This window comes from Cololabis saira, chromosome 4 (assembly GCF_033807715.1).
Source record: "Cololabis saira isolate AMF1-May2022 chromosome 4, fColSai1.1, whole genome shotgun sequence".
Lineage (NCBI taxonomy): Eukaryota > Metazoa > Chordata > Actinopteri > Beloniformes > Belonidae > Cololabis > Cololabis saira.
Genome location: NC_084590.1, coordinates 15,697,377 through 15,723,365, shown reverse-complemented (window position 1 = coordinate 15,723,365; position 25,989 = coordinate 15,697,377). Strand labels below are relative to the sequence as shown.

General features: G+C 40.1%; 1 protein-coding gene across 8 annotated transcripts in view; it reads left to right on the top strand.

The window, feature by feature from the left end:
* Window positions 1–7,715: 7,715 nt before the first annotated feature.
* sik3 (SIK family kinase 3) overlaps window positions 7,716–25,989 on the top strand; it is a 53,235-nt gene continuing 34,961 nt past the window's right edge. For all 8 annotated transcript variants that reach the window (XM_061718964.1, XM_061718963.1, XM_061718961.1 and 5 more), the window contains exon 1: window positions 7,716–8,006. In XM_061718964.1, the coding sequence (XP_061574948.1) occupies window positions 7,740–8,006 (267 nt within the window). In that variant the 5' untranslated portion in view covers window positions 7,716–7,739. The remainder of the gene's footprint in view (window positions 8,007–25,989) is intronic.

The following is a 25,989-nucleotide window of genomic DNA, read 5'->3' as shown; positions in this document are numbered from 1 at the left end:
ACGCTCAGACATAAACAAAACGTCACCCGCCGTCATGATGTCATCGCTGCAACTGGATACAACTGGTCCCCGTTTATCAGAGAACTACATTTAAAAATACTACATAATAACATACCCATCGAAAACATATATCTCAAAATTCCTTGACATCGATAACAAATGTAACTTCTGCAAAACTGAACCTGAAACTGTAACTCACTTGGTTTATGGTTCAGGGCCGGTTCTAGAAAATGATGACTAGGGCTGCATCTCAGATCAGAGGGGGTGCACATGCCTGGCACGTTATTCAACACTAAATTATGCATTTTCCCATAATTTTAAGCAGAATGATACTAGCAAAACAAGAATATTTAAATTGTCTTTCAAGTGCATTTTTGCAGCAATATCGCTGCAGAATAAAGAAAATGCTACATTTAGTCTGGGCTACCTCACTCATCAGACAATCTAGCAACAGACAATAAAACATAGCAACAAAAATAAATATAACCATAAATATACAGGACTGTCTCAGAACGCGAACGTACAGTTCGCCGCGTACCCTACGCCGTAGGCTACGCCATCGATTTAACGCGGAACCATAAATCAGGCTTAACGCGTGCGCATTTGTCAGTTTTCTTTTCGTTTTTTCAATTGAGCATGCAAACACATAAACTGAGGGTGCAATGCATGCTTATGCACCCTCGTAGAACTGGGCCTGTTATGGTTGCTGCTCTTATAGCAGCACATTTTGGAAAGAACTTGAGAGTAGTACTATGTAAAACAACACACAAGAACATTATTACTTATTTTGAATTCAAAGAAAAAAAGGTATGCACTATTGTCAATCTTTATATTTTATTAGGAAAATTTCACATCCATAAATGTAAATTCCAAAACTCCTCTCCATTATAATTATTATTGTTTATGATTGAAGTTGATTATTATCTAAAGTCTCTTAAATTAATTACAAATAAGAAATGTATATCAATGATGGATATCCATTCTGAGATTTTCAACCATTAAGCTGTCACAAATTTAATTTTCATTTTATGCGAAATATTATAAAGTCTGTCAGACCAAGGTTTTGTTTCTTTTATGTAAATGTTCTTGTTGTTGATAATGCATGACTGTGCTCTGCTGCTGATGTTGCACAGGTTGTGAACTGAAATGTCTGCTTGTTGTAAATTGTTTGTATATTGCAAACTTTCAATAAAAAAAAAAAACAAAAAAAAAACAATGTCCAGGTTTACTGTATATCCAACAAATTTATATTTTCTAAATTCTTAAATATTGAAAATAACTGCACTTTTTGCAACGTGGAATCAGAAAACAGAACTCATTTATTCTACCCCTGTGCCTGATCTTTCAATTTCTGGTCTCAATTTGAACTATATATAGTGTCTAAAATCAAGATAAACATCTCAATTGACTGGAGGAGTGTGATATTTTTTTTTGTCCATGAAGAAAATGACATCACTTTTATTATAAATCTGTTCATTCTGTATGGCAAAATTCACATACACAAATGTAAATACTCCAAAACTTCACCCCACTTTAAAGGTTTCTTACTTGAGTTTAAAGAGTACATTAAATCCCTTAAACTAATAGACACCAAACAAAGTATAACATCAACCACCGATATATACGAGAATTCTTTTTATTAAAGATGAAAACTGTATTTACATTTTACTTATTTATTTTTTCATTTGTCATATTTCGTTTATTCACTCGTTTATGTGTCATTCTCCTTACTTCTGTTAATTTCACTGGAATTTTACATTTATTTTTGTTACATATTGGAGCACTTGTTGGATGTTCTTGTATATAACTTCTTCTCAATAAAAAAAAACAATCTCCCCATTTAAAAAGATATATTTTACTACAAAAATATGGCCATATACCAATAGTATATCACAATACTATTTTAAATATACTGTATACAACATGATTTTAAATATACTGTATATTTAATGTAGTCTAATTGAATTCAATTCAATTCTATTCTATTTATATAGCGTCTATTACAACAGAAGTTGTCCCTAGGCGCTTTCCAGAGACCCAAAACATGACCCTTTAATTCCTAAAAATGTATGAATTTTATTTTAAATTTAATGGACTTAAATGCATATTTCCTTTAAAATGCACACACAAAAACATACACATATGAATACTTAGACGTTAATTAATCTGAAAATGCCCAACTGTTCTGTAGAGAGATTGCAGTAAGTATCCATACATTCATTTTCCGATGTCGCGTCAGGGGGGCCGTACACTAAACAGGGTAGCATAGACGTCCCTCCCCACGGCTGCTTTGTGCAGCTCATCTGGAGGGATCCCAAGGCGAGAGACCTAGTCCCTAAAGCATGTCCTGGGTCTTCCATGGGGTCCACTCTCAGTGGGACATGCCCGAAAAAGCTTGTGAGGGAGGCCTCCATGAGACCTCATCATCAGATGCCCAAGCTACCCCAGTAGCTCTATTCTGAGCCACTACCGAGCTTGTCACCCTATCTCTAAGGGAGAGCCCAGACAGCCTGCCAAGGAAACTCATTTCGACACTGCTCCTCACACATCCTTCTGCCCCCCTTCTTAAAGTGGGGACCATCACTCCAGTCTGACAATCCAAAGATACTGTCCCTGATGTCCACACAATGTTACTCCAGGGTGTCATCCAAGACAGCCCCACAACATCCAGAGCCTGAAGGAACTCAGGGTAGATCCCATCCACCCAGGAGGTTCTAAACCACCTTGGTAACCTCCACCCCACCCTCGTGTGAATGTGTATGAATGTGTATGAATGTTGGTGGTGGTCGGAGGGGCCGTTAGGCGCGATATGGCAGCCACGCTTCCGTCAGTCTGCCCCAGGGCAGCTGTGGCTACAAACGTAGCTTACCACCACCAGAGAGAATGTGTATGGATGAATAATGATCTCTGTAAAGCGCTCTGGGTCCCTAGAAGGGCGCTATATAAATCCAAGTCATTATTATTATTATTATTAATTCCTCATAGGAAGGCATGTAAATGCGATTGAGAAGGTCTTCAAAGTATTCTTTCCACTGACTCCCAATGTCAGATGTCAAAGTCAGCAGGGCACCATCCCCACCATACACAGTGTGGGTGGTACTCCGCTTCCCCATCTGAGCCACCGGATTGTGGACCAGAGTTTCTATGAAGCTGTGCAGAAGTCGTGTGTTTTCCAAAGCTCTCCCACACCTGGGTTGGATATATCAGTTGCAATGCACTGACTGTACCAGGGTTGGACTTGGAGATGTTGTCATGTACAGTATAAGTTACACCTGGACAAAGCAGACAAAAACTGAGGTTCATGGTGGAATAAATGATCTAAATAATCTGAAAGACTGAAAGCTATTTTCAACCTAGGAGAAGAAGTGGGGGTGAGTTATATATAGCTGGGCGCTTACCTGGAGAAAAAACGTATTGTGGCAGGGTGGAGGAGCAGCCACTTAGCCGATTGGGCACACCTGTGCTGTGCCCAATCAACCTCTCCACCCTGCCTGGCTACATAAGAAATGGCTGCACACCAGCAAGAGGTCTGCTGGTGTCCGGTTGGCGTCCGGCCTAGCCAACCCCCCCCCCCCCGGAGCGGGAGAGGATGTCAGGGACCGCCATCTGAGCCCCCTGCCTGTGAACCACTCTGAAATTAAAGGGCTGTAATGCCAGATACCAACGTGTGATCTGCCCATTGGTGTCTTTCATGCGATGGAGCCACTGGAGGGGAGCATGATCCGACCAGAGGGTGAATGGGCGTCCCAGCAGGTAGAAGCGCAGGGACCCGACCGCCCATCGAATGGCACTCCTTCTCCACCCTGCCTGGCTCCTCTGTTGTACAGCCGTTGTTGCCGCTCCTGGGCTGAGAGCAAATTCTCCCGTGATAGCCTCCCCAGTGTATGGAGTTTGGCTCTCAGCTCCAAGACGTGCTGAACCTCATTTTTACTGGGGCTTGGACCATCCTCCCAGTTTTTCTTAACCAGGTCCAAAACCCCACGCGGTGTTCTGCCAAACAGCAGCTCAAAGGGGGAAAACCCTGTCGAGGCCTGGGGAACCTCACGCACTGCAAACAGCACAGGATCAAGCCACCTATCCCACCTCCATCAGCGGGCACTCCCGCCTGACGTGTCCGGGCTGGCCGCACCGCCAGCAACCCTGCCCAGGCGTTTGAGGGGCCCCAGTGGGTGTGTGGCAGGGTGGAGGAGCAGCCACTCAGCCGATTGGGCACAGGTGTGCCCAATCAACCTCTCCACCCTGCCTGGCTACATAAGAAGTGGCTGCACACCAGCAAGAGGTCTGCTGGGAGAATGTTCTGCTGGTGCACGTGTGGCGGTGTGATTGAATAAAGAGTTCCTGCATTAAACCCTGTGTCCTCTGTCCTGTGGGTCAGCCCCAGTGGCAACGAGTTTGCTACACTACTGAAATACACAGAGAGTGATTAGACACACCTGTGCACCATCAGCTGTTCCAGCCACGTCACCTGTGTGCCACTCCCCCGCACTCCCTCTCTCCCCTGCAGACCATGCCCCAATCCTGCACCCTGCCACACGTACTGTATATTCAACACTGAACGTGTCTCACAAAGTGACAGAGGATTATGCACTTCTTGAGGAAATTCATTAGATTAGATTAGATTAGATTAATTTCCTTTATTAGTCCCACAATGGGAACATTTTTGTCATTACAGAAGCAAAATAAAATAAAAAAGGATACCAAAATAGTGATATAAAAATATTAACAATATAGACAGTATAAAAAGACAATATATGCAGTTTTTGTTTTCTTTTAGTTTCCATAATTGCACACTTTGGGATATGCCTGATTTGAAGTGTTGATATTGCACATGAATATTTTTATTGCACATTGATCAGTTCAAGGCCACGGTGGCTTGGTGTTTAGCACTGTTGCCTAACAGCAAGAAGATCCCCGGTTCGACTCCCAGGCCCGGCAGGGTCTTTCTGTGTGGAGTTTGCATGTTCTCCTCGTGCTTGCGTGGGTTCCCTCCGGGTACTCCGGCTTCCTCCCACAGTCTAAAAACATGCGTAGTAGGTTAATTAGTGATTCTTAAACTGCCCGTGAGTGTGAGTCTGGTTGTTTGTATATATGTGGCCCTGTGATGGACTGGCGACCTGTCCAGGGTGAACCCCTGCCTTTCACCTGAAAATTAGCTGGGATAGGCTCCAGTGATCCTGCAAAGGATAAGGCGGGTATAGGAAATGCATGCATGGATGGATAGATCAGTTCAACGTTTGTATTAGTGAGTGTGTGGTATACTGGGAGTACTGCTGGTTGTAGACTCTAACAGCTCCAGGAAGGAAAAGACAAAAGATGATGTTCAAGCTCTTGCAGTGTTTCCAGCAAGATTTTGTATCTATATCCTCTGTTGTAGAGAATACAGATTCCTCTGCAATCATCTATTGATGTGGCATTAACATCCAAACCTGTGAATCAAATAAACTGAACAAACTGATACAGATGGTTGATTTTTTTTTGTACAAAGAATAATGAGGAAATAATGACAAACACTTCAAAACGTGATGCACAACATACTGAATAAACAACATGGAATAAGAAAACTATAAAAAATAGACATGTACAGGTTTACGTTTGTGCCTGCTCATCCAGAAAGACTCTGGGATCAAGTTGGGTGCAGGAACTCTTTTCTACCATTAGATGGTGCAGTTTACTCTACCATTAGCTGTTGATGAGGAGATGGACCACAAAAGGTTAAAGACTGAAAAAAAAGGTTAAACACTGCAACATATTGTGTTAATTCTTGTAATATGCTTATTGAGTGCGTTTTATTTCATCATTATTTATTTCTCTAAAGTAGACATCTGCTAAAGAGCACCCTGAAGAAGTAGTCATGTTGTTTTTGCTCAGTTATTATTATTAATTTCAATGCACCTCTTGTGAAATGTCCTCTTATGTAACTGTTTTAGAGTAAGATATTCCTTTAAAGGTCTTTTCAAAGAATCTCACGCCCCCTCAGGATATCAAGGCCCTTTCTCTGCACAACAGTCACTTTAGCTCATGCAGCAAATCAAAGGTAGATACAGATGAAATGTCTAAAAAACATACTTGAATGTCTATATTTAGAACCAGTATATGGAAATAAAATGTCTTGAGCCTCTGCGAAAAACTAAGAAAACACCAAAATGGACTAAATTTGATCTGGACCTCCCTGTGGCGTGGCAAAAATTGTGACCATCACTCAGCGTAAATATTAATAATGCCAGTTTTCTGCGCTTGTCGGTTGAACTGGTTTAAATGTTTTGTTACACCTTTAAAGCCTCGTGAAACCCGTCTGATCATACACAGCGCAGCAGTTTTTACCGAGGAATCACTGAATCATGGGAACCCAGAGCGAGAGATAATGCGCACTTCTCCGTCGCCACGGCAACCACAATACTTTTTTTTTTTTTTCATTTTTCCTTTATTTAAATCTCAAAATACAATGCAAAATTAAGAACAAGGGTAACATACAAATACAGACATTCGAGCACCATATAGAAAATAAATAAACAAAAGAATATATAAAGAACAAGACAGTTGTACAAGGAGTTCAGGTTTTCTGTGGATGAATTTGGACTTGTGTGTGAAATTTAGCTAAAAATAAAAACAGATTCATAAAAAAGAAAGCATCCCTATCTTTGTGATTCAAATTATGAAAACCAAAAATAACATTCTTAAAATAAAGATGAAAATCAGAAAGGACAAAATCAACAATATACTTGTGGAAGTCCCTCCAAAATGTATAACTGAATTCACATGACCAAAATAAGTGGGAATATGTCTCAGGATCAGAGGTAGTAACGAGTTACATTTACTCCGTTACATTTACTTGAGTAGGTTTTGGGAAATGTTGTACTTTTAGGAGTAGTTTTGAATCACTATACTTTTTACTTTTACTTGAGTAGATTTGTGAAGAAGAAACTGTTACTCTTACTCCGCTACATTAGGCTACGTTGAGCTCGTTACTTTTCTTTTATCCCTTTTATCCGCGTACGCGTCAATCTCATGACATCACTGGGTGATTCTTTGGGGAAAATGTTTGTTTTTGCATGTTTTGTTACATTTACACAGACTCAAACACACACACGGAGTTTCTATGAGTTCATGGGCTTGTTCTAGTTCTGTTTAAAAAAGAAAAGTACAAAGGCTTGAAATTTTGTGCTACTTGTGCTTAATTTATTCTTTTATTCTGTTATTATTTTATTTATTTTATTGTGTATTAAAGTACTTGAATTTACTTTAATATTATTTTAATATTATTTTTTTATTAATTTTAATTTATTTAATTTATTTAATTTATTTAATTTGCCTGAAGATGATTATTTTGTACTTTTGTCTGTTTGAATGGTTGTGTTAAAAAAATAAATCAGACTTTACTCAACAGTTACTCAGTACTTGAGTAGTTTTTTCACCAAGTACTTTTTTACTTTTACTCAAGTAATTATTTGGATGACTACTTTTTACTTCTACTTGAGTCATATTATTCTGAAGTAACAGTACTTTTACTTGAGTACAATTTTTGGCTACTCTGTCCACCTCTGCTCAGGATACGGCAACCACAACACGTTTCTGCGGATGAAGTCATTTGTTACGCCGTTGCCGTTGCCGTGGTTACGACCTGGAGAGGGCGCTGCGGAGGAGCGCTGCGTGACGTCAGATGACGCAGGTTGGGGGCGTGGCCGCGCCGCGCCGCGCTGCGCCAGCCCCGCTTGTTGTTCCCGCAGAGAGGCGAGGAGAAGATGGCGGCCGTGTCTAGCGGAGCTGCAGCCGGGGCCGCCGCGGCGGCCGGGATCCCGCTCCCCGCCCGGCCCACCCCCGGTATGGGCATGGGCCCCCAGAACCCCCGAGCCCCGCCGAGCTCCGGGATCAGCGTCCCCCCCCCCGGCCACGCCGCGGCCCCCAGGCCCCCCCCGGCCCGAGTGGGCCACTACGAGATCGAGCGGACCATCGGGAAGGGGAATTTCGCGGTGGTGAAGCTGGCTACGCACGTCATCACCAAAGCCAAGGTGAGGCCGGCGGCGGCGGGCCCCCCCACCCCCGGGGCTGGAGGGGGCGTCGGTACGGGCTGTCACCCCCGGGTGTTGGGGAGGTTTGTGCAGCCGAGGATGAAGCGTTAAAGCGACGCAGAGCCTACGGCGTAGCCTACGCGTCGCCGCGTACCCTACGCCGTAGCCTCTGCGTCGGTGTAACGCGGGACCATAAATCAGCCTTGAGGAGGCTTGAGGCTGCAGCTAGCCCATAGCTCCTCCGCTAGGTAGCAGCTCCCCAACATCAGCCTCTTGACAGACGACCAGGAGCACGGGAAACGGTTTTCAAGCACTTCACCTGAAGAACTTTGACTTGAGAAGTGTCTTTCCAAGTTGTAGGTTCTGCCACACTGTTGATGGCCTGTTTGTGAAAGCCATCATCCAGAATAATCCAGGATGGAGCCAGACACTGCAGAGGTTTTACCTTCACCTGTCCTGACACTGAGCAGGTTTTATACGGCTTTTCACTCCTGAAACTCATCCTGCGCTGTTTTTCTACTGAAACTTAACCGGTTTGTTAAGTTTTAAGATTTGGGAATACTTTAACATGGCAACATTTGCGGTTGCACAGTTGCCACCACGTATTATGAGGGTGAAACCATTCTGAGAGCCTAAAGTTTAATGTTTGGGACAGTGACAGCCAAGTATTATTGTAAACAACTAATAGTCCTGCTGACAAAACCCTTATTACAACGCTTAATTAATAAATAACCTATTATTACCAGAGGTGGGTAGAGGAGCCAAAAATTGTACTCAAGTAAAAGTAGTTACTTCAGAATAATATGACTCAAGTAGAAGTAAAAAGTAGTCATCCAAATAATTACTTGAGTAAAAGTAAAAAAGTACTTGGTGAAAAAACTACTCAAGTACTGAGTAACTGTTGAGTAATGTCTGATTTATTTTTTTAACACAACCATTCAAACAGACAAAAGTATAAAATAATCATCTTCAGGCAAATGAAATAAATTAAATAAATTAAAATTAATAGAAAATAATATTAAAATGATATTAAAGTAAATTCAAGTACTTTTATACATAATAAAATAAATAAAATAATAACAGAATAAAAGAATAAATTAAGCACAAGTAGCACAAAATTTCAAGCCTTTGTACTTTTCTTTTTTAAACAGAACTAGAACAAGCCCATGAACTCATAGAAAATCTGTGTGTGTGTGTTTGAGTCTGTGTAAATGTAACAAAACATGCAAAAACAAACATTTTCCCCAAAGAATCACCCAGTGATGTCATGAGATTGACGCGTACGTGGATAAAAGGGATAAAAGAAAAGTAACAGCTCAACGTAGCCTAATGTAAGTCACTCCTGTACTTTTTAAATGGGTCTGTTGTTTGTGGCGAGGACAAAGTTTTGGTCTCACACAACCACTGTAATGTTACTTAAGTAACCTAACGTCTAGATGTTCAGATATTATGAAGCGTTATTTGGCTATTAGGCCATTGGTTATTCTGGTAAAACCAAAACAAATGACAAAATCTTTAAGTTGCTGCATTGAAGCATCAGCAAGATTTATAGCAGTTGATGCTTTGATTTACAAGTTGTTGGAGAAGCAGTACCATGGTAGTGAAGCTACTAATCTCACTATCTTGTCTGATTACAATAATATGGTGATTAGTATGCATATCTGTTTTAATATGTGTCTTGTTACACTTTAAAATGCAATATGATTAACGGATGTTTACACTTAAAAGAAGCATCTGCAGTTTTTCTTAAATCTTTCATTGATTTATTTTCAGCTGATGTGGAAGTTTCATAGTGTAAACACGAGTGTGTCGGTACTGCAGACTGTGTAGCTATGCCTCCATGTTCGTGTTGACATACACACAAACAGGCAAACATGGGTCATTTGGATGCTTTGCACCACATACCAGAGTCTGAGTTTAGTTTAACACGGTTTAAGTAAAGCTGGATCGGTGAGGTGTGGAGTTGTTTTGAATACCAGAACAAAATGTTGCTTGTGGGACTAAAACTGTGTTGCAATGCTGATATTATAATTTAAAGACTATTAGGCTTGGAAAGTGTTCTCAATCTCATAAAAGAGCAATAAAAAGACTATAACAATTTATTTTGTTCTTGCTTGCTTGGATGTTTATTGCTGTGTTTCTGTCTGTGACTGAGAGACTGACAGGATGAAATGACACAGGCAGAATGAATAAGAGGCATTGTTTGTTAACGGTAGTTACAGACAGTCAGCTCATGAATTACATGAACATGCACAGGGGTTTCCGAGTCCCCAGTTGCTCATGAATATCTGAAGAATAAGAGTGTGCTTTTACATGCTTGTGGATATTATGAATATGGATATGATGATCAGCCATCAGATGAAATGTACTCTGGAGCCTTATTTTATGGTCAAGGCTTTATAACGATCCAATGAGAAATGCTGACTTGTCAAAAATAGCCCAACAGCTCTCTCCGCCGTTGGATGGAGGTGGATGATATCCTGCAGTGCAGTTGCACAAGAGGACCTGGTATTTATGCTTCATAGCCTAGTAGCTCACTAAAGGATGGTGCCATGCAATGTCTAATTTCCCCTCTGTTGTTTTGGAACGTCTTAACTGTTCAACAGGTATTGCTTATTCCCCTTTTATTAATTTCTGGTAAGGGCTGGTGAAGTTTGCAATTCTTTGTGACTCAAAAGCAGCCGCAAAACACAAATCTTCAGTGGTTGTTAACAAGCAGGCTTTACCTGGCTGTTGTGATAGCGAAAGTTTATCTCACCCAGACAAAGATTATTATTGAAGTGGAAGTCGGAACAGCAGTGTAGGTACACGTTGTTAATGTCTATGTAGAAGTTGGCTTTCACTTTCAGGCTTTCACTTTCAGGCTATCTGTAAACACAATGATTGTCATGACCCTTCAAGGTTAGAAGTCATTTAAGGTAACTATATCAGCATGGGGACTTTACAAATAGTCACCAGAATATTGTTTCTTGTGATATTTTTTTAGTAGTTTTCTATAACCACATTTCAATACAATTTTTCACAAATGAAAAGTGAAACTCTGAATTAAAGGTATTGCTGAAGGGGGGTTGGTGTTTCCACCAAACTGTCTTTTTCCTTGTAGTATAACTCTGCTAGCTCTCTCTCTGTAACTTGTCCTGTTAGACTTCTCTTCAAAACAACGAAAAAGAAAATTGCAAATTTAAAGATTGAGAAAAACATCTTTTAGTCTTTCACAGATTATTGAGATAACTGTTGAGAAAGTAGTCAGAGGAAGAAGTCAGCAGATCATTTTTTTTAATGATTATTCAGAAACAAAGCCCTTATGTAATGCAGTAATACCTAATGATTAAGTAGTGTTATAGCACAACTACATCGTATTAATGAGGTCAAAACCAGCTGGAAGCTAGATTTGGAGGATTTTAGCACCTATGTCACAACCACTGCTGCCAGAAGTTTGCAAAAAGCATTTTCATTGCACTTCTGCGATAAACTGGATTATCGAAACTGCTGAAATACCTTGTGAAAGCGTTGTTTTACTTTTTTATTAGACCTTTCCATTAGTTTCTTTTTTTTTTTTTTTTTCAATATTTGGGTTTATGCCAAAATCCAAGGGTAATGGAAACGTGACTAACTAATACGAGTACTAATTATCCCAGTTTTTAATAATTAAATATTGATTTGTGAGGATAAGCCACTTTTATATAATACCGTAACCGATTTAACTAATAAACCACTAAACTAATGGGAATGAAGCAGACTGCTGAGGACACCATTCTGTTTTATTTGTTTAAAGAAATGTTAATAAAATGTTACAATACAGGCAGAGTAAAGGTTTTCAACTTTCCTCCATTCTAAGATGCACGTTGATGCAGATATTGTCTTTGTTTCAATACTGTGACAATACAGATCACAGTCTACATTGGGTTGGGGTATTCAGTAGTTGATTTGTTGTTTTCTTAGCAAAGCAGTGTGTTCTCCAGTCACATCATTACATCACGCTCATCTGCTGTAAAACAAAGATGTAGTAGTTGTATTATTTTGAGTCCTTACATCCACAGCAGTTATATAAGGAATCAATTAGGTAAAAGTTCTTATTTGTGGTTACTCTTTGATTTGTGGTTCACAAATAAGAACTTTTGCACATCCGTTTGCGTTTTTATGCATTGTTAATTGCATCAAAATCACTCGATCATTCTAACCAGAATATTGATGGGACTTGTTACTTGTTTGCCCGTCATGTCATGGTTGTGTTTAGTCTTTAAAGGTATGTGTTTGCATACACTGATGACAGTGATGAAAGAATCTCTGATGCAACTTAAATGCAACAGAGTTCTCCTTACAAATATATACATAAGGTTTTCGCTCCAAGGCATCAATGAGTGCACAAATATAATGAATGTGCTGGACTTCCTTTGTGTTTGGATATGTCCATACAAGTGTGTAGTATCTTGACCAGGGAGGAATGGGTCAATGACCTTGTATGAAGCTGAAGATGCTCATTTGAAAAATGTTGTCATTTTGTTCCTGCCAAAGTGAGCTGTGAGTTATGATTAAATAAACAACTCTTTACCATCATCATCCAGCGTTTCCTGTTGTCAGAGGTGGCCGTGGGTTGCCAAGGCTCCTAGTTGGAGAAAGGTCGCTCCATTGAAGTCTTTTTTTGGTTGCCATGGTTTCAGTCGTGATGGTCGTAGAGCCAGACCCGACCAGTGTTTTTAATGGAAGCTACTTGCCACTCTGGCTGAGCTCGTTGTTTTTGTTGGGTGGTTTCCCATCTCAGTTTCTCATGGCAGGCTTTGACTTGGACTCATCTTTGCCAATTAATCAACTATCATAAATGGCTGATAACACTTGTGTTGACCATTGACGGGAAGGACCTTTCTCCATGTTCTCTTGCCCTCTTATTCCTGTACTCTCCTTTTTCAGTTTTTGGTGAAAAATAAACAGGACAAGGAAAAGGAAGAAAGCTGGCATGATGGTAAGCATTAGGTAACATGCCTAATGTACTGAGTAATAATTTCACTCACTCTCTGATACTCACACACAGCTCCCAGACATGCAGCAGTCCCTCTCTGTTTCACAAAGCCACACATACACAAGGCCAAATGTGATTTCATTTGGGTGATTAATATGACGAATGCTATGTTTCTGCCTGGCATATCTTCCTGCCCTGTAGTTGTCTTCTGCTGCGTCTCAGTATTTTCAGCCTACAACCCTCTGGCTTCAAAAAGGGAAGCATGTCTATGTAGGTCTCAGTGCAAGACTTGATGCAGTGCGGTGTAGGCTTTTTCAAGATAATCCTAACCATATCAACATATCGGTCTCACCCGCTTCACTGATGCCAGTAGATGTGCGCATGTGAACTTTCTGTCTTTCAGTCGTATACAAAGATTGCATCACAGTTAAAAACCATAACACGGCCATCAGCTCATAGGGGTGCTTGTTTCTTGTGCCTCTGTTTGAGATCCTCCTCAGGAGGCTTACTTTTTTAAATTTGTCCTTTGCTTAGAAGGGAACCTGCTTTCCATCGGCTGAGCTCATTATCTGTGGTGAAGACAGCGTTTTTAATCATTTGTTTTTATTTTTTTTAATCAATATTATAACTTTATCGGAACTGATTAAGTCTCTTGTCCTTTCACATATTAGTGTCACAGAGAAAATCATGCACTCATAAAAACATACCTGGAAAGTGATTACATATCGCTAGTAGGAATGGGCGATATTTTACCGTTAACGATATACCGTGAAAAAAATTCCTCACGATAAGAATTTGTCATGACGCGGTAAAAACGATAAATTCCCCTTGATGATGTTTTTGTGTAAAGCTGAAGGAAGGAAGGAAGGAAGGAAGGAAGGAAGGAAGGAAGGAAGGAAGGAAGGAAGGAAGGAAGGAAGGAAGGAAGGAAGGAAGGAAGGAAGGAAGGAAGGAAGGAAGGAAGGAAGGAAGGAAGGAAGGAAGGAAGGAAGGAAGGAAGGAAGGAAGGAAGGAAGGAAGGAAGGAAGGAAGGAAGGAAGGAAGGAAGGAAGGAAGGAAGGAAGGAAGGAAGGAAGGAAGGAAGGAAGGAAGGAAGGAAGGAAGGAAGGAAGGAAGGAAGGAAGGAAGGAAGGAAGGAAGGAAGGAAGGAAGGAAGGAAGGAAGGAAGGAAGGAAGGAAGGAAGGAAGGAAGGAAGGAAGGAAGGAAGGAAGGAAGGAAGGAAGGAAGGAAGGAAGGAAGGAAGGAAGGAAGGAAGGAAGGAAGGAAGGAAGGAAGGAAGGAAGGAAGGATACATACATACATACATACATACATACATACATACATACATACATACATACATACATACATACATACATACATACATACATACATACATACATACATACATACATACATACATACATACATACATACATACATACATACATACATACATACATACATACATTCCCGTTGATGACAAACATGGCGGATCTGAGAGCGAGATAGATTCATAGTTAAAAAGGTGGAGTTGAATTGGTATTTTTTTTAATCGTTATCGGGATAAATGCCAGAAATAATCGTGATACATTTTTTAGTCCATACCGCCCATCCCTAATCGCTAGATATAAAATTGTTAAGACAAAAGTCTGCTGGATTTCTTTGATCATCTTTAGTGAAAAAAAGACTCCTGCTCCTACATAACTGGTGGTGTTAGCTTCCACGCCAGCCTTTTGTCTTGGTGTAAGTACAGCTTACCACTGTACATCGCTGAATAGATCATGGAAATTCAGTTTTAACTTGCTCTAATAATCCCCTATTGAAATTTAATTCACACAGTTGTATTCTTTACCAACAGAAACAATTACAAAAAGTGAGATGAACACGCAGGTAAATTTCCTCCTAAAGGAGTCTCCTCCTGCCCTTAAAGATTTTGTCATCATGAATGACCTCAGATACCTGTCGTCATCGCAGAAAGATGAAGATATGGCTAACCAGATTGATGGAGGTGTGATGCAGGTGTACAGCGTTGGCCATTACGGATATTTATAGTATTCTTATTTTCACAATCAGCTCCAGGGGCTCCACAGCAGTCCTCGTAAAGAGCTAAGTGGCTATATCTTTTTGTTTAGTTTCTTGACACCACTGACTCATAGAAACAAACATAAAACATCTTCCTTCAAACAATGAAAGACATAATAGTTCTTGGCATTTAAAGTCTGTTCTGTACCTTCTTAATGATAATCTCAGTGTTGCTTCTGCAAGCGTATCTGTTGAGATAAGTGCGTGTAGTCTTCCAGCACCGCTGCCTCTTCTCCTAAGGTGGAAATAGTTTTTGACTTATGCCTGGCCCTCCTAAAATCCACAGTCATCTCATTCATGTTCTGGCCTGTTCATGTTCCAGATAAGATTATTCTATTCCAGCATCATGCCACAAAGCTGTATACTACTTTTCCTGTATTCAGTCTCCTTTCCATCACTAACACCCAACATCATTAGCTTCATTTGAGTATTTCTGGAAATGACAGGACTCTGAGTTGTACTTGAAGCCTGGAGTGTACAGAATGAGGTGAAATGGGGAAAGTACTGTCCCTGCAGAGACCACCCACTCAGAGACACGCTATTGTTCAGTCTCACAGCTGGCATGAGTGGCGATATCCACCTGTGTGTTCTGGGGGTTTTCATGTAGCACTGCAGACTGAATCATATTAACTACACTGGAGAAGGATTCTTACAATGTTACCTGCTTTTTCCACATGAGAATGGGCTCGATGAGGCAGACTGTTGTGAAACCACATTGCAAAAAAACTGCAGTGTGTTCTGAAAGGTTCTTATTTGTTCATATAGTTGGGCCAATAAAAGTCTCTACAGAAGTTATATATGTAAGTATATATGTACGTTGTGAAGGTCTTTAGCTCTGAAGGACAGACAGGTGAGATTTTTAGGTTCTGTAACAAGGTGAGGAGTTTCCCAAAGCATTAGAAGCTTCTTCTGGAACTGTTGTACAGGTGTGAATGGAACAGGAAGATGATGGTATGTTGTTTGGTACTAATCGGAGCAACGGCTGCTGGTGCAACAAATATTTGATGTAGTCGACAAAAATGAAAGCCAAAATTACCTGACAACAAATGTAATGATCGACTGTTATGATAACTGTGGTCATCATGACTATTGTCATTCCAACACTTCTTAAAAGGAACCCTGGCTATTAAGACATGTAGGTCTTAAAAGATAAATGTTGGTATCAATTATAACAATGTGATATAAAAAACCTTTTTGATGTCTTCGTTTTTATAAAATTTGAAAATATAATTTAACATGTAGGTTGCCATTGTTGTTTACATTCTGGGTAGTGATGTCAGACGGTGGCTCCTGCTGGCCCCCGTCCACTGTTTTGACACCCAGAAACAGATGAAAACACAGCTAAACAGGTGATGGCGCACCAGAAACACAGATCAAAACACAGCTAAACATTAAGGTGACGGCGCACCTACAAAAAAGTTTAAAAAAAAAAAAGTACCGCACCATAAAGCATGAACTATAAAAACACCATAAAACTCAGAAAGACTAACCGACCACACGTTTCAACTAGCAGATAGCCGATGCTACAATAAAAACCCCAGCCAGATCTGGTGTCATTAAATTAAATAAAGATGTTCTTGCCTATTTGAAGCGAAGTCTGCGCCTCCCGTTTCGTCAAAGTCCCGAGCCAGTCCCCTCAGCCTCTGGTCTGTCATCACCCAGCACCGAAGCCGGTTTTAGGGGGGGGCAGGGGTGGGCTATGCCCACTCAAACGTGCCTCCTTCCCCACCGGCGTCTCCATCCCGGCGGCGGCGAGAGCGGAGAGCGGATGGCGGTGCGCTGCAGGCTCTAAAGCCCCGGCTACGCCGTCTACGCCGTAGGCTACGCCGTCTACGCCGTAGGCTACGCCGTCTACGCAGGAGCCTAATGCACTGGTAAGATGCGCACGACATTGATCATTTTTGCAGATCTCCCGTGCATCACAGAACTTTGATCCAGTTTGCCTGAACCGATACGTCTTATGGGCTCCCTCGTCAGCCTCCACGGCCGGGAGAGTGCTGCTCATCTATGTTTTAGATACCTGTCCCAGTTAAACTAACGGGGCTTATCTTCCCAGAGCCACCGCTCTACGTCATCGCCCCCAGAATGCATTGCGCAGGTAAAACATGGCGCCTCCCGTAGGTCAAAATATGTGATAAACATTGTAGATTTTTAAAGCAATTAGATTATTTTATGTGTTTCTAACAACATATTTTAGTATAAGAGAACAATTGTGGCTAATTAGGGACTACATGTCTTAATAGCCAGGGTTCCTTTTAAAAGAATTATGGTGTTCATGTTTCTTCTGGTGATATCAGTCAAGGAAACGGCTCAAAAACGGTGGGAGGAAAATCCAAACAGATATTTTTGTCTCTGATTGAGGTTGTTGATATATGTTTTCTGACGCGGTCTCTGTCCGCTGGTGGGAGTGTCGCACCTGTGAGCACATGCGCGTGTCTTTGTGAGCGCTCCGGGGCAGGACTCCATTGTGAACGAAACAGAGGGCAGAAAAAAAAATTGTAAACACATGAGCAAAAACATGTGTGTTTTCTGAGACTAAGGCCAGAATATAGAATAGAATACTTTCAGAATATTTCAGAAAGTGATCTCCAAAACTCGTTAAAACTCTCCTAATCTCTGTTGTCTGTTTCCTCTTGTCCTTTTTACTACTCAAAACTGATCACTCAAGATGTCTTTGATATGGTACACCATCAGAAATCTCTTGTTTTCTTCCTTCAGAAACTGTTGGGCTGAAGGTAGTGAGAAGCTAACATTACAAATGTGTGACCAAACACTATAAATATGGGTGTGACGAGCTGGTGACTCTTGTCTGTGGTTGTGCTTCAGACGTCCTGGGGGTACCGTAAAGACTCGTATGCATGCAAAGGTTTACAAAGGAGATTTCTATTGAAGGTGCAGATCATTTTGCATTTAACTGTCTAGCTGAACACAGAAATAAAAATGTGACACATACTGTACTCCCTTGAACTTTTTTGGCTGTGGTAGAACACCAATTTTGTCGTTCCAACTGCCACTAAGTAAAACGAGGAAAAATGGTGAAGAGCAAGAAAAAGATTTTCTGTTTTTCATTGCTCATTTCTTCTTTTTTGCTTTAATTTTTGAGGTGAGATGTGGAAATGCCCAGTTGGCTAAACGCCTGTGCCAGGCACTTGCGTGGTATTTTGTGGCTCTTAGGTTGTCCATAGTAGCACCAAGCCAGCATCACCCCACACCCAGCAGTCTTTCTAGCCATTCCTCTGAATTTTAAGTTTTTAAAGGTAAACAGTATTAGCAAGCTATTCTTTGTAAAGCAAACTTAATTTAATGGAGTTTCTGGTGAATCACTTGTCTGTGTGAACAATCAAAGCATCAAAATTGGCTGTTGGCTGCTTTGATTTCTGAAAGGCTGTATCACCACTGTACATACAAGGCGTATCCATTGATCTCTAATCTTCTTTTACTTTTACACTGGATGTTTATACTGTCATCCATGGCCTGTTTTGGCTGCTTTAATAAGTAATACTGTAATGGATTGCTATATGCATACTGCTCATATTTGCTTGTAGTTGTTTTATCTTTATATGTGGTTTCATACTTTTGTATTTTGGGCTTTGTAGATAAAATGTTTAGCCACAAATCATAATATAATATAACAAAACTATTGCATTTTGCGCTAATGTTTGTATCATCTAAAAGTCTTGCTGAGTCGTATTGACAGTGTAGACTCAGAAGCCTCTGAAAGTTAGCTCATCTGATCATGAAGTGTGTGGGCTCTGTTCTGCACAGAAGAGGGTGGGGGGGACATGATCCCGTCTTCTACTTTCAGCTTGAAACACTCAACTGAGTCATTTCTACAGTGAACAGCGCACAAGTAGAATACCTTTAAAGGCATTGTGCTGACTCATGCAGGCGCTAACCTGAAACGCCCTTGTCATATGCGTACACTGATGTTTTTTAAAATGTTGTTGTGTAAATGAAGACGTTCATTTTTAGCATGATGTCACGATCCAGTTAGGATACATGTTCAGACAGCCGTAGATGGCAGATTTGTTTGTGAGCGTTTGCGTGTGTGTCAAACTTCGTCACTTGCTGATACGGGTTAGGCCTTAGCATTATGCGCTCTGGGGTTGGTGTAATCTGTTCCTGCAGCAGATGAAGGTTAACCTCATATATTATATCACCTCACCACCACGTATGAACATAGACGAGCATGTATGATGCTCTTTCCCAGCTGCCCTCTTTAAATGTTGCTCCATAGGCTGAATTCTCTATTTACAGTCATTGGTGGATCTTCCAGAAGTCTTTATGGATGCTGGAAGGCTGTTGATGATATATAAAACTGCCATATAATTCCCCATGATGGATAGTTGCTCTTTAAGATTTGAACACATTAATACATTTATTTGTAAAGGCAGCAGTTATTTTTGTGTACAACTTTTGGGTTTCTGCGTACAACTGAGGAACACATCTAGTGTTGAGTATGGAGGATGGCTCAGTATCTTTCCTAATAACACTTCATCATGCAGGGAGAAATGAATGGGATCCTGTTACAAACCATCAACAAATTTGTGGACGGCCACTTTATTATCCACGCCAAAGAAGCCCATCATCTGGACCGTGGTCAAACAAAAGCTTTAAGTTATAAAATGCATACAATCATATATATTTCTCCATGTTTTTTAACTTAATGATTATAGTGATTAAAATACATCAAAGTAGGGCTGTTCGATTTTGCCCAAAAATAAAATCTCGATTTTTTTCTCTCAAAATCCGATTTTCGATTACGATTACGATTATTTTGTGAATTGACAAAAGGCAAAGAAATTATTTCAAATATGCTGTTTTTTTATTGAACATTTGCCCCATTGGGCTTTAAGTGCAAACTTTGCTCTTATTAAACCAAAAATGAATGAATAAAGTGCAAAACTCTGTAAAATAAGTTGAACATTTTTTTTTAACTCAAACGCAAATCAGCACTTTCAAACATACAGTAAGTTATATTTCCAATTAAATAAAACAAGACTTTTTCTAATTAAACTAAACTGGGTCTTTGAATGCTAAATAATAATGCAACTCATGAATGAGGTAGAGGTGTGTAATGTCAGTCATTACATTTGCTATTCACATTTGCAAGTTTTTTGCAAGGAACACGAGCCGGTCTACCCGGTGGCATGTTACAACGCCCCCTCCTACACTAAAGAGCCTCTCCGATGGGGCACTTGTCGCAGGTATTGAGGGTATTTACATCAATCATTAATATGTGTGCAGACAAGGTAAAAAAATAAATAAAACAAAATAAAAAAAAAAAGTGAAAAATCGATTTTACGAGTTTCACGTTCTAACATCGTTCTAATTACATAATCGCGATTACGATTTAAAATCGATTAATCGAACAGCCCTACATCAAAGGAATACATGCATCCTTTTTTTTAATTGTTAGTTACCTTTTGAATGTTTTAATCTATTAGCCTGTAAGAGTGTTTGCATTTTGTTGAATTGGTTTCCATTATATTGAAATAAGGTTTAGTATTTAATCTGTTGAATTTGTATTTGTATTTGATACTGGAATTTTTACATTTGACTGGAAAAACTGGAAATCACAGAAAAGGGTGGCACAATCGATTTAAAAACTAAGATGACATTTTCAGACGAGTGTTGAACCTGAATGCTTGGCCAGTTCCAGGACACTCTCTCCGGCCGGCGGTGGCATCGGCCCTCACCTGCAACAGCGTGGCAAAGACCTTATCTGTGCTGCACACTTTAAATGCAGCAACCAGCTGGCAAAAAAACCCTGTATCACCATAGCGTTTATGAGTTGAAAAGAACTCTCTTTTCACAGGCTTTTGAGTTACTTTCTGGCTGGCACTCTGCTGTTTTGCATGCCTCAGTTAGTCTCCCACACAAACTTGCTTGCTTCCTCTGGACACAGGTGGCATGTGCCTGAGCGGGCACAAGGGTCACATTCATGCTTGTGGACATCCCTAGTTTGGTGTTACAGGCGTGAACTACACTCGTTCACTATGTCGTAAAATGGAGATTCTGCCCCGACTACCCCTCCCCCAGCACCCTTCAAATAAGGAGATTTATGCTTTATTAATCAACTGTAAGTACATTTTTCGCATTGAACCAATCGTGTATTTGTGCCCAAGCTGGAAACCCCACTCTAATGCTGAAGCCCTTCCATGCTGTAGCCTAACATGAAGTTCCCTGAAACTGCAATGACATGCAGCGTGATGTGCTATGATCACGGTGTGATCCATTACATCCCCGGTCTCCTGGCTGATGTTGATAGTATTTAGTTGTAATGTGCAAATGAAATATGTCACAAAAAGCTGTTGAGTGTATTTGTTGGCGTGTCAGTTTCAGAAAAGGACAGAAGGGACAAAACAGGCAGCTGTTAATATCTAATGTCAGCATAGAGTACAGGCTTTTGGACCACCTGACATGTACTTTACACCAAATCCTATTTAGTACATGTAATTAAGAGATGTAATTTATCAAGAGGCATGATCTCGGAAGTGTTGCATTACTTGTAAAAAGCAAAGTTTGCATTTTGCAATAAAAACAGTGTCTTTAAAATGAATGGTAGGACATACTGTAACTACAGCTGATTTCAAGACACATTTTCGTTTAAAGTAAACTTTTTCATATAGTAGTGAAAAATATGCAGTGAACCTAATTAAGCCATAACCTCATTATGAACATGTAAATATCCTAAACTAGCTGACTGATGACTGAAGCCGGTTGCTCACCCTCCACAGACTGAGTTGTAACCAACAGAGCTGCTTGAGAGGAGATCACGTGTTTTCCCGTCCAGCCAGATGCATTTCTTTTCACTTGTGAACTCGATGCGCTTGTGCCCGAGACCCAGGAAGGATGTGATGCCGCCACTGCTGACATCTGAGGCTTCTCTGAACTGAAACTGCATGGTACACTTAGAAGACCAGTTCTGTTTTTTTTTCTTTGAAAGGTCTGACCTGCTTGTTACAGTTTTCTCAGAACTAGTTTTAGTTTTTATTTTAATGTAACATTTTTCTCTGCTCGGAAAAACAAAGATTAAAAACAAAAACAAAAAAAAACTCAAACATTGACACTGGCCATCCAAAACAGCTGTGAGTAAGAGCACTTTATCTTTTTCCTCCCACAAACCTTGAACTGTTGCAAATGAAAATCGATGCAATGCAACAAGTATTCAAAGGTCAACCCAGACATCAAGCTGCAATCAGATCAGATCAGTGTCACTTGTGACATTGATTGCTGTTTTTAGGATTAGCTTTCCCCTGTTTGTACTTTTGTGTGTGCATGTGACATTCGATAAGTTTCAAAGGTTTTTGTAATTGCAACCTGCTTGGTGCTGTGTATAATGAGCTCAGGTGATGTATCGTATTTGCATTATTTCTATCCTTGACTACAGGAGATATGTGGAGATAATTATGTCGCAATTTCTTGATCATTCCAGGTATTTCCATGAAAGATGGATCACTGTGCCATAAGCAGAGAGATGCACTGTTGCTGTTTAAAAGGTTTAAATAAGTCATTGAAGCTAATTGCATGCATTACATGTTGAAAAATACTTTCCATATCACATACTAACAGTTGAAAAACATCCTCACCAAACATGCTGACGGAGTTATTCCATCAGGCAGATTTACTAACAGATATTTCATTGGCTGACTTGCCGCTCACCAGTCGGAGCCGATCAAAGTGAAAATCAGTCATTTACAGTGACCAGCTAGCTAATCACTTCCCCCATCCTTCGTCATGATCTCATCTGGCAAGAAGTGGTATACATGATCATAAAGGCTACATTTTTTAGTAGAAATACATTGAATACTTCTAAGACAATTCTGTTTATTCACCCCCCCCCCCCTCTAATATTTCAGTAGAAATTCAGTGCTGAAAATGCAGATATTTGTTTTATCAGTGCACATCCTGGCGTGCAGAAGTATGAATAATGTGCTGCCATGTGTTGATACAGCAGCGTCTACGTAAGCAGGTCTGTTTGTTTGCCAGGTACACGCAGAAGGACATTAAAGCGTTGCTGTCATTAACTTGTGTATAAGCTGCTGACAAGCTCCAAGTAATCCAAATCCCACCAGTCTCTGACTGGCAGTGGACCTGTTGCTGTTCACCTGGAACTGGTTATAATTAAGTAGATTACAAAAGTATAAAAGACAGTAACTTGATAATGTGCTTTCCACCCTTTCTTTTAAGTTGTAAGCCTGCTGTCCAATCAAGTAACTCCTCATGCCGCACTCTCAGGACATTTGCTGACATAAAGAGCATTTCCCCTCATTACATAACAAGCAAGTTTGTTTTTGTGATTCATAATATAAAGATTCAGGATTTGATTCAAACAGATTCCGCTCATTTGGATTCATATTAGTTGTTTTCCATTTATGAGTAGCACTTAAAGGGAGGAACGGCATTCAACAGGTCAAACGTTTGAATCATCTTATAACAAAACAATGCAAGAGCAAAATATGCGCCTGGGGTGGTGCTTGCGTCATTCAAATAATAGACAGCAGTAGGCTACTCAGAGTGCAATAAAACAAAACAAAAGGACAATAAAGAGGCGTGATACTTGTTTTGCTTGGCATTAGGCCCACTAAAAGCCTTTCTTAAACTAACTCAGGTATATGCATAAAAACAAAAACCCAGGTATGTGTGTTAGGCTATTCTTCTGTCTGGGGAACAGTGGGATAATGGGATTTCATACGTGTCAGAACACTATGGCTGTTTAGTAGGGCTGGGTGATATATCGAAATTTTAATATATATCGATATATTTTCAAACGCGATATGGTACGAGACAATATCGTTTATATCGATTTAAAAAATTTTATTTTTTATTTTTATTTTATTTTTTTTACATTTTTTTAATGATTTTGATATAGCTTATTTTGTGACAAATGGACTTGCACAACTGTCAACCTCAGTGGAAAAGTCTGCCTGTTACTGTTTACATTGTATTAATTGCACAGTGTATTTTAATTTAATTGTTATGCAGGAAAGGGATATTTGTTTTATTTTATTCAAGAAGCATTTTTATTCTATATATGCAGGAAGTTTATTTTTATTTCATTTGTTTTATACATTTTGATATTGTGCAGACCTCTGTTAACAAAGGTACCTGTGTGACATTTGGCACGAGGCTTTGTATTAAAACTGACTGTTTTTTTAAGAGTTTGCCTCAGAAAAAAATGAAGCTAACAGAGATGCTATGCTATAATGCTTTGGGGGAAACCCCAATTATGGCACAGAAAAAATATCGATATATATATCGAGTATCGCCATTCAGCTAGAAAATATCGAGATATGACTTTTGGTCCATATCGCCCAGCCCTACTGTTTAGTCCACCAAACTTAAATAAAGCATCAACTTGATGAAGGTGATTGATGCTTGTATTTTGAATTGATGAAGTGCGTCCGCTGCAGCTGGGGGACCCCATGCTGTTACCTCAGCAACCTCATGCCGTATCCCAAAGTGTTCCTCTTCGGCCTTGGTTCGATGCGGATGCTTGTCGACAGGGAAGCCAAAGAGGCCACCAAAGAGGGGCTTAAAAGATGAAAGAGCCCTCTGAGGTTACTCTTCATTATTCACAATCCACGGCGCTGTGCTAAACTTATACTTGTACTACATGTTTTTGAGCCAAAAATCAATCCACGGCTTACAAGACACGTAGCAGGTGGCCCACGGCTCATCTGTGATCCGTTACAGCCCTAAAATCAAGTAATGGCTATATAAATCCCCAATTCCTCCTTTCTGTAGGAACAAAGTAAGTACTCCTAATTATTTATAATTAAGGACCTGGTCTTCACAAGTTTTCCAGTGGCTCATTAGTGTTTGTTGACATAAAAACAGAAAAGTGAACATTTTGGTTGTGGCAGTTGCCTGACCGCCCTACTGGCAGACCTTAATGTCACCAAATAATTATCAGCTGTATTTACATTCATCTAACCTCCATGGCAGCAGAAACTCAACAGCTGAGTGCTGTTTTTGTCAAGGCCGAAATCTCCGCATTTCCTTTTTTTTTTTTCTATCCGACTGTTCTCTTCCTGAGTCTTATTTTGTCATAGTCATCATATCATTGCTTTTTATGCACAGGCTTATATCAAACATCTGCGTTTTCATAATTGCAGATGAACATGGTTGTCACATCTCCCAAAATGAGCACAATGTCCATGGGAAGATGTTGGCATCCTTGCAGGCCCGGAGTGTTGCTCCGATCCAGATGTCCTGTCGTTACCTTCCAGAAGATGCCAAAGGGAGCAGTTATATCAACAAAACTGGATGATTGCCGCTTCCAAGAATAGATTCCAAGAGCCTAAAATACCTCAGATGCACATTCCGATCACATGTACAGTGGAACAGAAGTGCTGGGATTGCCTTTCTTTCCAAGTTTTTTTTTTTGTCAGTTTGAGGTTTTTTTTTTTGTTTTTTTTCAAGAACACAGGCTGTTCAATACGATAAAAGATTTAAAGAAAGCAAGTCTCTCAGCTGATTACACGTTTTCAACACCAACAGCATGCTTGGTATGCTAGCATGAATTGCTGTCACAACATGCCAAGTTGTAAGAAAATGCTTTCTGTAAAAACATCGCTTGACTTGCTGCCCAGTGTAGCACAAATGAAAACCTGCAAATGTGTATCGCAGAGCTTTCAACCACCATCTCGGTTATGTCAGACTGAAAAATTAAGTCACTTGAAATGGGACCTACAGCACTGATTTGGAAACATCTGCTAATTCATTTTCAGAGTCCAGTTTTAATTCTTATGACTTTCCCACATTTCTTTGTTAACTGTTCCCATAAAAGCCTTCTATTGTGTTTACCTTAAACATTCATTAAGAGAATATGCCAGTTTTAATATTTGAGCATATTTACAGCAACATTTTTATTGGTGATATAAAAAAGAAAACTAAAATAATCAGTCAATAATTTTGATCGGAAAAATATTCATATTCAATTAATTTTGATGTTG